The sequence below is a fragment of the Oncorhynchus nerka genome, linkage group LG12 (genome assembly GCF_034236695.1).
Source record: "Oncorhynchus nerka isolate Pitt River linkage group LG12, Oner_Uvic_2.0, whole genome shotgun sequence".
NCBI lineage: Eukaryota > Metazoa > Chordata > Actinopteri > Salmoniformes > Salmonidae > Oncorhynchus > Oncorhynchus nerka.
The window spans coordinates 36,679,127-36,693,417 of NC_088407.1; the positions used below are offsets into that span (position 1 = coordinate 36,679,127).

The 14,291-nt window shown below is 42.0% G+C and overlaps 1 protein-coding gene across 2 annotated transcripts in view; it reads right to left on the bottom strand.

Moving 5' to 3' along the window:
* Window positions 1–14,291, bottom strand: part of LOC115138207 (TBC1 domain family member 14-like) — a 77,026-nt gene that overhangs the window by 40,170 nt on the left and 22,565 nt on the right. For both annotated transcript variants that reach the window (XM_065025558.1, XM_029674809.2), the window contains one exon: window positions 1,510–1,633. In XM_065025558.1, the coding sequence (XP_064881630.1) occupies window positions 1,510–1,633 (124 nt within the window). The remainder of the gene's footprint in view (window positions 1–1,509; window positions 1,634–14,291) is intronic.

A 14,291-nucleotide genomic window follows, 5' to 3' on the forward strand; every position in this document is an offset into this window, starting at 1 on the left:
CCTCCATTAATTGCTACAGTTTAGACTACCAACTACCGATAGATCAACTCCCCCTTGTGATTGTGTGGTGCAATGACAGAATGCCACCATCTACCACAAACAGTAGCAACATAAGCTCGTAACTTTTAAAGGATGTACTGACATGTGTAAATGATAGATGCAAAACACACGCGCAGACTACATGTTAATATTTAAATGTATGTACACTCTTTTGTCTGCAATGTATTTTTCGTTTTGTGTCGGACCCCAGTAAGACTAGCTGTCGCCATTGGCGCCGGATAATGGGGATCCTATAAAATACAAATAAAAAAACATGACCCGGAGTCTTGCTTATAAGTACGTCATTAATTTGAACATTATTCCAATGTTGGCCTCTCTGATCCAATTATGATCGAAGAAATTGTTTTAAATTGTGATGTGATATATTTTTTTTACTTGTCCATTTGGACAACTTATATCTACAGTGGGGCAAAAAAGTATTTCGTCAGCCACCAATTGTGCATGTTCTCCCACTTAAAAAGATGAGGCCTGTAATTTTCATCATAAGTACACTTCAACTATGACAGACAAAATGAGAAGAAAAAAAGTCGGATTTTTAATGAATTTATTTGCAAATTATGGTGGAAAATAAGTATTTGGTCAATAACAAAAGTTTATCTCAATACTTTATTATATACCCTTTGTTGGCAATGACAGAGGTCAAATGTTTTCTGTAGGTTTTCACACACTGTTGCTGGTATTTTGGCCCATTCCTCCATGCAGATCTCCTCTAGAGCAGTGATGCTTTGGGGCTGTTGCTGGGCAACACAGACTTTCAACTCCCTCCAAAGATTTTCTATGGGGTTGAGATCTGGAGACTGGCTAGGCCACTCCGGGACCTTGAAATGCTTCTTACGAAGCCACTCCTTCGTTGCCTGGGCGGTGTGTTTGGGAGCATTGTCATGCTGAAAGACCCAGCCACGTTTCATCTTAAATGCCCTTGCTGATGGAAGGAGGTTTTCACTCAATCTCACGATACATGGCCCCATTCATTCTTTCCTTTACACGGATCAGTCATCCTGGTCCCTTTTCAGAAAAACAGCCCTAAAGCATGATGTGTCCACCCCCATGCTTCACAGTAGGTATGGTGTTCTTTGGATGCAACTCAGTGGCGTAGTGTGTTACTGATGGTAGGCTTTGTTACTTTGGTCCCAGCTCTCTGCAGGTCATTCACTAGGTCCCCCCCGTGTGGTTCTGGGATTTTTGCTCACCGTTTTTGTGATCATTTTGACCCCACGGGTCTGTCATAGTTAAAGTGTACCTATATCTCTCATCTTTTTAAGTGGGAGAACTTGCACAATTGGTGGCTGACTAAATACTTTTTTGCCCCACTGTATATATTTCTGGTCCGCCAATTATTTTTACTTGTCCCGGACTAGAGGACAAGCGTTAATGTTGAGCAGTGTGGTCTGTTTTCTCTATCTGTGTGTGTGTGTGTGTGTGTGTGTGTGTGTGTGTGCTCATGCGTACCTTCTGTATTTTCTGGGGGGGTTTCACTGAGCACTCTCTAGGGAGGACTTTCCCAAACAGCTTCCACCCCGGGTCTTTCTGCTCCACTGGCCGAGTGTCCTTCACTTTCTTGACAAACAGACTCCTGAGAGAGTGAGGGAGCAAGAGAGGGAAGACAGAGGGGAAGAGAGAGAATAGTGAGGGACAGAGAAAGAGAGAGTGAGAACATGTAAATTAAGACATTAAAACCCAGAGCCAAAGCTGAACACACACTGGCTCCCTCCACTAAGTCACCCGAGGCGGAGAACAGCGACAATACAAAGGCTGGCTGGCGTGTGTCCATGAGATAAGCGCACAAGCGGAATTCACAGATTTAAACACAAAGCCACACCACAAGCAAGTTGGCAGTTAAAGAACCAACAATGTGAAAAGTGGAGCAGGCCAGGCCAGGGACAGAGCACTGGGCTACACTTCAATTTAAAATACCACCTTGACATAAAGTAGGCTAGAAAGAGCACAGCGAAGAATCTAATAATCAATGGGTTTGGCATTAAAGATGGAATCTGCATTAGGGGAAGCAGCGCCTCTGTCCGTTCCAGCACCTTTGTTATTGTTTTTATTTTGTAGACTAAACGGAGGTGAGGTGCGTCAAGCAGCATGGTTACAAATAATTATATTATATACAATTATATCCTCTAGTATATTCTGCTGTTCTATCGTGCGCATCGTGTTTGTTGTTTGCAGTAACTTATTTGCTGCTGTAATATCCCAATTAACGTGGCAGTTTCACCATTGAGTTCAGCTTTAAAGCAAACTGTACCGCCATTGACTCGGTTATTGTTATCTTTATTGTGTTATTACATTTTTTTTAATAACTTTAGTGTATTTAGTAAATCTTTTCTTAACTCCATTGTTGGTTATTAAGGGCTTGTAAAGTAAGCATTTCACAGTGTTGGACTCCGGGAGTAAACTTTGAACATTGCTATACTCAGAAGTATAGGAACATTAGTTCCAAGGGAGACATGAGGGGTGGAGCCATAATGAAGCTTGGGAGGAGCTGAGTGCAGGGAACACGATCGCATGTGGCGGTACTGATAAGGGGAGGAACCGTTTTAAGGCCCATTCAGCTCCCTGCCCATCAATAATGATGCAATGTTTAGAGATAAGGAGGAGACTCCACCCAAGGCGGGGTATGAATACTACAACGGGGGAAACCGTGTCTGTGTCTGAATCACAGCTGTATCGACCAATTGGGAAGAAGTAAACTTGGTTAATCTTCTCTAGTGTCTGTGGGTTAATTACTCAGCACATGATACAAATAAAATGTGATTTCATCGCTGTACGTGAAACAGGGATCAACATTACTGGTTAACCGTTTACTGAAAACGTGTCTTATTCAATAGAGGAAACGTTTTCACATGTTCCATTGGACAACAGTTTGTAGTACCAATTAGACAATGTAGGCTAACACAGGGACAGTCAGAACAGTATGTTTAGCTTGGGCGGATGATGTTTAGAACAGAATGCAAATGGACATAATAATGAACATGGCCATCTCTTTCAGATAGGGATACTGCATTCATTTCTCCATCAAGACAGGCTATGGTGCAGGATTCACAAAGAGACAATGGACGGCTTCAATTAAAAACTTGAATAGAGAGTGAAAAAGCATGAATAAAACATCTGATAAACGAGCCAACTTCCTCAACGTTACGAGAGGTGACGTAACGGGCAGATACATTTAATGACGCTAGCCAGCTCATTTCCTGCTTTCCAGTGGAGTAAGCGTGTCTTTTTTACTACTAGCCTAAGTGCTACGCAATCCATAAGGTTACTATTGGTTACGGAAGCTGAACCTTTCGAATCAATGGATTTACAGAGTGCAAAACAATTCAGGATAAGACACCACGGCACAGGATATTTATTGGCTTATCTCATGACTTTTTGTTGTTGACACAATTCCTTTTAAAAAAGGGAAAATGTGTGAATATTTTGAAAGTTACTATGAGCATAAATGGCCACCGCAAAGGGTAAATGTAACAATCTCACTGGATTACAGAATCCTAAATCCACTACCTATACAGTATGAAGCTTCTTGACTGTGGGAAAATAACGTTAGGCCACCTTACAGTACATTTTAACACAAAGCATATGCCTTTTTGGAACCCAATTGACCACACAGTGAAAAACAGTATACTACCTGCCTACTGACCAACAGCTCCCTAATACCTGCTCCCTGACACTCACGCAGAGCAACAAACACACACACAGCTGGCAACTGTTGTGTACGTATTATTGAATTAAAACCACAGAGTGAGTTACACCAGAATCTCAACAGAGAGAGACTCTGGAGGATACAAGTCAGTGGTCAGAGAGGGACTGCTGTTTGACATGACCCATTATGACCCATATCCCTTGACCCACTCACCCCCCCATGGAACCCATCTCGAATTCCTTCAAAAACACAGGATAGTAGATTGACTGAGATACAGGACCGAGGCTTGCATCTTCGCATTGAAAAACGTGTCCCTACTTTTACAGGCTATCCAAGTGTCTAAGGGTGTGTACACTTGTGCCTGCGTAATGGTTGCTTGGACCAAAAAGACAAAGACCAGAAACTAACCAATGAGTTGTTAGTCTGGGCTTCTACGGGCTCTGCTTCAAAGTACCCTGTCGAGATACTGCACGAGACAAACAGAACTCAAAGCCTGAAAGCCAGTTCAAAGTAACCGACAATGACACTCAGATCTCCTTCATGGGAAATAAAATAAGTGGCAGAGGGGCCTGCTATTTCTCAGAAGGCAGGAGGGGGGGGGGGGGGGCATTGAAGTGGATGATGTGAGGAAAAACTGAGAGGAATAGAGGCAAAGACAGAGATTACCATTGGCACCAGTCATTTTGAGTCTCAAAACTGTAACTCAAAACTATTAGGCTAAATCTCAGAAACAATCTACAATGAGAAAGGGGAAATATCTGAAAGTGTGTCTATAAAAGCTAGCCTGGCCAACCAGATCGACCACTGCAGTTGCCAGTCGCCATTGTCCGACCTCACAGTCTAGTGAGGTAGCCAGGCTATATAGAAGCTCCAGGGCAGCGCCTGAATCTGAACATTCTTCGCCTTCGAGAAATAGGTCAAACTCCGGTAGTCCCAGTAAAGGTCCCATGATCATTATCTGTGATCTGCCTGACCTTTTCTGATGACCATTCTGGGTCCAGTGAGCCCACCCAGTTGCACTATTGGTGCATGGTGACACGACATGGACACTGTGTAACCTGCATCTAATAGACCCATCATTGCGGCCTACAAAAGGATGTAGTAACTTGAGCCGAATATATAAGCCTAGCCTCTGGTACTTGACCTTAGATTAATCCTCTCAATGGCTTACAACGTGTTGACAAATGCGTTACATAATCAAAACAAGTTCCAGAGGTTCAGACTGCACCTTTGCTAACCTTTAAAGATGAATAAAACATGCATATCTAGAGAAAGACCGGCGAGGGGCAAATGTATAACCAGTACGCACAAAATCTTCCTTAAATCCGATTTTGCCTTATATGACATATTGGCGCCAATGGTTTTGGGCCTAAACGAGAAACGTTTCGTGTTGAGTCTATCAAACCACCAAAAGTGTACGCACAGCAGGGATCGAGAATATTGGACCATTGGTATGCATACTATTAAAATTGTCAACACATTAAAATGAATAGAGGACCCGTAACGGAGACGGGTCGGCTGGGAACTGTGGGGAGGTGGGCGTTAGGGCTGAGTGTTCCCCGCAGATGGTGGTTTCAGAGCTACGTAACCATGTCCCATTTCCAGGAAAATAATTACACAACCCTCTGTACTTTCGCTCGCAAGAGTTAATCCTTTGTGACTCTTCCAACCTTTCCACCCTTCATTAAAAGCAAGACTCGGCAAAATGACGTTGCCACGAGCAGCAGCGAAGATACTGAGACGAGCAAGATACTGTGTGAGAGCAAAGTCTTGCATCGGTGCGCGTGCAACGGGTTCGTTTCACGCGGCTCACAGCGTGTTAGCTGAGTTGAGAACCGCACATCAACACTTTTAGTTGTTGCAGAAATTGACCGACTACGCTGTTTCATTTCGGCATCTATGTCATATCGCCGTCTACCTTTAAAATGTCAGGAAGGTAAACATGAAAGATGTGTCGCCTAACAGTAACGTGCACTAGGGGCTGTGTAAATGGAAAAACTTGGTTGGTGGTGGGTCTCTCACATCAAACAAAGATCAGTATGCCTGCTGGTTCTCAAAACACAGGGACAATAAAAAGCCTAGTGCCCGGGCCAGAACATGAATCATGTTAGTATGTGTGTTTATGGCTGCAGCGGTGTTTCTAATTAGCAATCTCAGGCTCTGAGGCAAAGTCCACGATGTTATGGTTCTGACAAGAAGCCAAACTTGAGAAGGCCCTCCTGTCAATTTGGCAAATATGGAAATATTTCAATTGAAACATTGCAATGCAGTGAACGAGCAATGACATGCGTTCTTCAAAAGTGATTTTGACGATGGGAGTGAAAAATGATAACTTGAATTTTAGGAAGCAGTTTTTCATGAGACGTTGACAACGTATGGTGCAACTCAATGCAAACGTACTCTGTGTACCACTCCTCTCCGATCCCTCTTTAACCTCGGTCCCCGTCTCCCACCAGGCTCTCCCTCCATCCCTCTGGAGGTAGTGCAAACCCGGGATGAAAGCACAGGGAAGTGGGTGTGCACTATAGCACTGTATCAGTAGCCCAGGTCTGGCATGTAAATATTACATTTACTTACGGAACACCAGGCCCCGCAGACATTACTATGACGCTGTTAAGTAACGATTTGTCAGAGAAGAATATTGTTGGGTCAAAAATAAATATTACAATATACAGCCGGACAGGCACATCATTTTTTTTTTTACAAAAATAATGCAAAAACAGAAACATTGCCTGCAATGCTGAATCTAGATTAGAAAGTAGCTTGAAGAGCTGTGGACAGGTCGTTATTGTAAAATAACATTTGTTCTCAATGACTTATCTACCTACCTACCTAAAGGGAAAATTAATCAATAACTGAAGAGAACTAAGCACTATAAACACGGTCTTAAACAGCAGTAACTTCCGCTGTGATAAAGGAACTTGAATGGGGAAGTTCAGGGGTGCAGGGGGCACAGCTGGGCACTGACTGAAACCGTCACAGAGCAAAGTTAGCTAAGTTTGCTAATCTTTCCTATTAGCTAAAACGCAAGGTTTTGACTATAACCTATTTTTCCTTTTTCCTATTAGCTTACCACAAGGAAACTACGGATTCACACTTGGTTGGTTGTAATCATTTGCTTTAGTAAACATTACAATAAATAGTCTGATGTGGAGGGGCAGATTCTACATGATTTCCTGTACTCAGTATTCACACGTGAATAATGTAGGCCCAGTGAATAATGTAAAAAGTTTCAGAAAAGTTTAAAAAAGCAGACAAATCCCCAAAGTGTGTACCAGAACTGCTTTAAACACAACAAAACACATGACCGTCACAACAGAGAGCAGTAAGAGAATATTCAGAACTTCAAGTACTTGTTCCCCTTTCCAGGCTGTGTGTCATAATGACACCTGGTACACACAATCACACACTTTGCCTAAACGGAAAACCCTCCAGGCCTCATAACCCCTCACATGGCAGAGTGTTCTTTTTGTGTCAAGCGGGAAACAACAGACTAGTACCCAGGCTAACATTCCAGTCCCTGTATTCCTCGTCATATGCCACACACACACACACACTACACTCCCAGTGTCATGTTTAGCATATCACACAAGGAGTGGAATGCTAGCAGAAATGGACTCGTATCCAGGCTAGGAAAACAAATGGGTAGAAAACAGAAATATAGCCCCAAGAGAACTTCGAAGTGATGGTTTGGTTTTTCTAAAGCCAGTGTATACTACACACTGAAGGAGGTCAGAATAGCCCTCTCGTACACACAGACCTGTCAATGAAGAGGACAGTGAAGGGGCAGTCATCCTGTCTGTGTGCCAGTGCAAAACCACAACAATTTCTCCACTGTCCAGAGAGAGAAATTCTTCAGATCCTGAGTAAGAGCAGTCTGTTCGCTCTCAGAATCCCAGAGAAACTCCTTAGTATGAAGTAGAGCCTCTCATTCAGTCAAGCCTGAAGTCCATAGTTGTATTCAGTAGGATAAAAGAGAAAAGTTTTTTTTTTTTAAGGGATAGAGACACCCACAGCTGAGAGGTAACCCTGTGTTCTGTGTCATTCAGAGATGCTAACCACAGCCCACTCTACTACCAACACCGCGTAAGAATGAAGGAGTTTGACTGAGAAAAGGGGAGGGGAAAGAGAGAGAATGTATGTGTGTAGACAGAGAAAGTGAGAGTGTGTTAAGTGCAGAAAGAGGATGTGTAACCACACACACACGAGAGAGAGAGCGAGAGAGCAGAGTAATTGATTGGAGGGAGCAGCAGAGAAAAGTGGTTGGCCCCAGTGCCTACAACACGTGTGTAAACTTGAATAAACTTTGACACAGAGCGCATGCTGTTGTCACCACAGTGCGCTGATCAAACACTGGTTTGGCAAGCTAGTTTGAAAGTAGTGTTAGTCGTGATAGGAAGGCAACTCAGAGCTGAGGAAAACAAGCGGCAGTGCAAGTAGGGGAATTTGTGTACGCAAAGGTGAAAATAACCAACCACCTGCACTAAAACAGCTCAGCTGTGATCGAGAGAGATGTAAAACCAGCCGTTAAAACTCTTTGTTGAACTTTTGAAAACAGCTTCATAAACTTCAGAGTGGGTTATGGTAATTCCGTCAATGGCCATAGTCCCAGACATGTATTCACTATTTTAAAATAGGCCTAAAGCTTCAGACACACCAAGAATATTCAACCTTTTTGATGTGCACATAGCACAGATAATATGCCGATCAGCCTCATTAAAATACTCCAGGCCACAACTGGAGGTATAGGGGGCAGCATTTTCACTTTTGGATAAATAGCGTGCCAAATTTCAACTTTGTGCTACTCATGCCAAGAATATAAAATATATGCATATTAGGATAGAAAACACTGAAGTTTCTAAAACTGTTTGAATCATGTCTGTGAGTGTAACAGAACTTATGTAGCAGGCAAAACCCAGAGGACTAACCGTTCAGATTAGATTTTTTCAGGTCTCCGTCTGTTCACTGATTTCTCATTGGCAAACGATATTTCTTAGGAACTTGTTTTCAGTTCCTACCGCTTCCACTGGATGTCACAAGTCTTTGGAATTTGTTTGAGGTTATTCATTTGTGCAATGAAGAAATAGGGCCATCCTGGAAAAGGGTAACGCTGTTGAGAGTTGGCCAAGACTCTCGTCCTCTATTGAAAACAGAAAGACCGGTCTTCAATTTGATCGATTATTAACGTTTAAAAATACCTAAAGTTGTATTACAAAAGTAGTTTGAAATATTTTGGCAAAGTTTACAGGCAACATTTGAAATATTTTGTGGTGACGTTGCGCATTTTAAAAGCTGTTTGTTTCTGGATCAAACGCGTCAAATAAATTGACATTTTGGATATATATGGACGGAATTAATCGAACAAAAGGACCAATTGTGATGTTTATGGGACATATTGGAGTGCCAACAAAAGAAGCTCATCAAATGTAAGGGATGTTTTATATTTTATTTCTGCGTTTCGTGTAGCGCATGCAGGGTTGAAATATTCTACCCTCTTTGTTTACTGTTGTGCTATCATCAGATAATAGCTTCTTATGCTTTTGCCGAAAAGCTTTTTAAAATCTGACATGTTGGCTGGATTCACAACGAGTGTAGCTTTAATTTAGTATCTTACATGTGTGATTTAATGAAAGTTAGATTTTTATATAAATTTATTTGAATTTGCCGCGCTGCATTTTCCCTGGTTTTTGGCCAAGTGGGACGCACGCGTCCCCTATACCATAAGGAGTTAAGCGAGGTTTGGCTTGTGCCTGCTGTAGACAGCCAATGTTAGCTAACTATCAAGCTGTGCTACTGTTGCTAGCTAGAATTTGTAGTAAGCCCTTGTTGATACCAAATGATGGTGAATAAAACGAAGATGCCCCGGTTTGCAAAAAAAAAAAAAAAAGTTCCGATCTGCTTATATGGGGTGGCTCTCCCATAGGCACCAATGTATTAGCAGCTGGGTCTAGTCTGCTTCGTTCATTGACTGTAATGTAACCCCCCAAAAATTAGGGAGAGCGATGTCTCGCTTCCTCTTCCGTCTGACACTAGCCAGATGGCCACAACTAGATAACTAGCGTAGCTAGCAACATTATATAATTAGATTACAATAGATTTGTTTTTGAATGAAGCAGCTGCCTCTTTAGCTCCAAAGAGTCAGTGGAGTAGTTAGCCTGATAATTTCTTTATTTCAACTTTATTTAACCAGGTAGGCCAGTTGAGAACAAGTTCTCATATACAACTGCGACCTGGCCAAGATAAAGCAAAGGAGTGCGACACAAACGACACATGGAATAAACATACATACAGTCAATAACACAATAGAAAAAAGTCTATGTACAATGTGTGCAAATAAGGTAAGATAAGGCAATAAATAGTCCATAGTGGCGAAATAATTACAATTTATTAATTCAAACACTAGAGTGATAGATGTGCAGAAGATGAATGTGCAAGTAGAGATACTGGGGTGCAAAGGAGCAAAATAAATGACGGTATGGGGACGAGGTAGTTGGATGGGCTGTTTACAGATGGGCTATGTACAGGCTCAACAATCTGTAAGCTGCTCTGACAGCTGATGCTTAAAGTTAGTGAAGGAGATATAAGTCTCCAACTTCAGTGATTTTCACAATTCGTTCCAGTCATTGGCAGCAGAGAACTGGAAGGAAAGGCGGCCAAAGGAAGAATTGGCTTGGGGGCGCCCAGTGAGATATACCTGCTGGAGAGCGTGCTACGAGTGGGTGCTGCTATGGTGACCAGTGAGCTGAGAAAAGGCGGGGCTTTACTTAGCAGAGACTTGTAGATAACCTGTAGCCAGTGGGTTTGGCGACGAGTGTGAAGCGAGGGCCAACCAACGAGAGCATACAGGTCACAGTGGTGGGTAGTGTATGAGGCTTTGGCGACAAATCTGATGGCACTGTGATAAGACTGCATCCAATTTGTTGAGTAGAGTGTTGGAGGCTATTTTGTAAATGACATCGCCGAAGTAAAGGATTGTCAGGATAGTCAGTTTTACGAGGGTATGTTTGGCAGCATGAGTGACGGATGCTATGTTGCGAAATAGGAAGCCGATTCTAGATTTAATTTTGAATTGGAGATGCTTAACGTGAGTCTGGAAGGAGAGTTTACAGTCTAACCAGGCACCTAGGTATTTGTAGTTGTCCACATATTCGAAGTCAGAACCGTCCAGAGTAGTGAAGCTGGACGTGCGGGCAGCGATCGGTTGAAGAGCATGCATTTAGTTTTACTTGCATTTAAGAGCAGTTGGAGGCCACGGAAGGAGAGTTGTATGGCATTGAAGCTCATCTGGAAAGTTGTTTACACAGTGTCCAAAGAAGGCCCAGATGTATACAGAATGGTGTTGTCTGTGTAGAAGTGGATCAGAGAGTCACCAGCAGCAAGAGCGACATCATTGATGTATACAGAGAAGAGAGTCGGCCAGAGAATTGAACCTCGTGGCACCCCCATAGAGACTGCCAGAGGTCCGGACAACAGGCCCTCCGATTTGACACACTGAAGTCTGTCTGAGAAGTAGTTGGTGAACTAGGTGAGGCAATCATTTGAGAAACCAAGGCTGTTGAGTCTGCCGATAAGAATGTGGCGATTGACATCATAGTCAGTCTTTTGATAAAGTGAGGTAGGATAGCTAACGTTAGCGCAGCTACCTCATTAAAATGTACTTGGGTCGTAGATCATGCGTGTGTATTGTCTAGATACTGCTGGTTATGTAACATTACCATTTGATAATGCTAGCGAGGCAAGCTAACCAGCTACAGGCTAGCCATGTTGTGCTAACTGGCAAATGGTGATGCTAACCGTTTAGCTAACATTATAGTGCCTTCAGAAAGTATTCACACCCCTTTACTGTAACAAACATTTTAAAATTCATTAACATTGCGATTGTGTCACTTAACTACAGAATACACCATTTCAGTGGAATTTTGTGTGTGGATTAAAAATAAATTAAAAGCTGAAATGTCTTGACTCAATAAGTATTCAACCCCTTTGTTATGGCAAGCCTAAATACGTTCAGGATATATATTTTAAAAAGTGTGCTTATCAAATCAAATTCCGTGTTCAATAAGTGGTTAACATGATTTTCTTCATAACTACCCAATCTCTGTACCCCACACATTGTAATCGTAAGGTCCCTAAATTGAGTAGTGAATTTCAAGCACAGATTCAACCACAAAGACCAGGGAATTTTTTCCAATGCCTCACAAAGAAGGGCACCGATGCGGAATATCCCTTTGAGCATGGTGAAGTTATTAATTAGGCTTTGGATGGTGTATCAATACACCCAGTCACTACAAAGATACAGGCATCCTTTCTAACTCAGTTGCCGGAACAGAAGGAAACTTGCTCAGGGATTTCACCATGGGGCTATTGGTGATTTTAAAACAGTTAGAGTTTAATGGTTGTGATATGAGAAAACGGAGGATGGATCAACAACATTGTAGATAGTCCACAATACTAAATGACAGAGTGAAAAGAAGGAAGTCCGTACAGAATAAAAATATTCCAAAACATGCATCCTGTTTGCAACAAGGCACTAAAGTAACACTGCAAAAGATGTGTCAAAGAAAGTAACTTTACGTCCTAAATAAAAAGCGTTTGGGGCAAATCCAACACAACACGTCCCGGAGTACCACTCTTCACATGTTCAAGCATTGTGGTGGCTGCCTGTTATGTTATGGGTATGCTTGTCATCGGCAAGGACTAGGCAATTTTTGGTGATAAAAATTGACTGAATACAGCTACATGCACAGGAAAAAATCCTAGAGGAAATCCTGGTTCAGTCTGCTTTCCAAGTGACAAATTCACCTTTCAGCAGGACAACGACCTAAAACACAAGGCCAAATCTATACTGGAGTTGCTTCCCAAGATGACGTTGAATGTACCCGAGTGGGCTAGTTACACTTTTGACTGAAATCGGCTTGAAAATCTATGGCAAGACATGAAAATGGTTATCTAGCAATGATAAACAATCAACTTGACAGAGCTTGAAGAATGACAAAAAACAATAAAATGGGCAGACATTGTACAATTCAGGTCTGCCTTTGCAGACCTTTATCTCTTAGAGATAAAATATTGACTCCGTGTGTACACTTAATGTAAATGAGATTTCTGTATTTAATACATTCGCAAACATTTCTAAAAACATTTTCACTTTATCATTATGGGATATTGTGTGTGCTATTTAAAAAAATAAAAAATGGTCCATTATGGGATATCGTTTTTTAAATGAATGTTGCGTTGTTGGCGGTAGGTGCAATTTATTTAGAAGCCCTGCACACCGGATAGGGAAAGTGTTCCCATTTCGAACCATTTAATTTGCCTGAAAATACAAACTCCACCTACCCGGACGGACCTGGAGATCTGTGGCTCAATTGAGTGCGCCTGCTGCGCTGGTCAATCGGATTGCGCCAATCACCGTGCCTATAGCTTCCACAACCCCGGCCACAGCAAAAGTTTGATACTAGCCTACGTGATATTTAATAACTTCTATAAAACCATGACCAGAGAGAAACTGTCAAAGAATACAGCAAAGAGCTGTTTTTATGAGCGAGTTCAAGTCTTATTCAGCACGGTTTAACACTGTTTTTATTAAACTATTTTTTAAAAACATGGAAGGGCTTCTCTCTACTTCCACTCGCACTGCAGCTGCAATGAACGAGTAGCAAAGTGTATCGACAGCCCTGCGTTTTTATTATTATTAACAGCTCATCAGGTCTATTTTAATATTTCTAATACCTCTGGTCATAGGAACAACATGAATTTGTGCACGAGGCGGATGAGGTGCGACTCAAGTTTCGCAATCAGGTGGAAGACTGTCCCCTCTCTCTGGTCAGTCGCACCGGATGAAAAGGTGAGACTAAGTCCCTACGCTGAGACTAATGCCGTGTTCAAAACAACTGGGAACTCTGATATCTCAAACTTCTGACTTCAGTGCATTCAAGACAACTAGGAACTCTGGGGGGGGGGGGGAAATGTGGTCCGACGGGGAACATTTTTTATGTTGACCGGTCATCCAACTCAGAATTCAAAGTTGGAAACTGTATCATCTTTCTAGAGCTCCGAGCTGAAGATCACTGATGTCATGATTTGACCACACTTGTCTTGAAACCACCATGACCATCAGATGCAGGTACTATTTGTCCAGTAAAAGCTGTGACTCGCAAGTGCTACACCAGCTGATCTATTTTGTTATCAAATTTTGAGTTTGGAAAAATGATATGGTCTAAGATTGGCTCTATAGCCAATATGATTACTGCACAAACCTAATTCCAACCGAACTGTTTTTATTAGGGCAATGTTACATTTTTTAGAGCTCATGTTTAAAAAGAAAAATCTAAAACGGTAGGTCTCAGCTTGATTCTTGACTGCAAAAGTGATTTTGATTTGGAAAAAGGTTGGTGACCACTGGTCTAGATACTGTTGGTTATGTAACTATCATTTGATAATGCTAGCAAGCCAATCTCATCCAATCTGGAGCTAAAGTTAGTCTACATCTGTAGAGCATAGAATAAGGGGTTTCCACTAGTTACCACAGCCACAAAGTCTGGCTATATCATATACATTCATGAAAACAAAAATTTGCTTTTTGGTC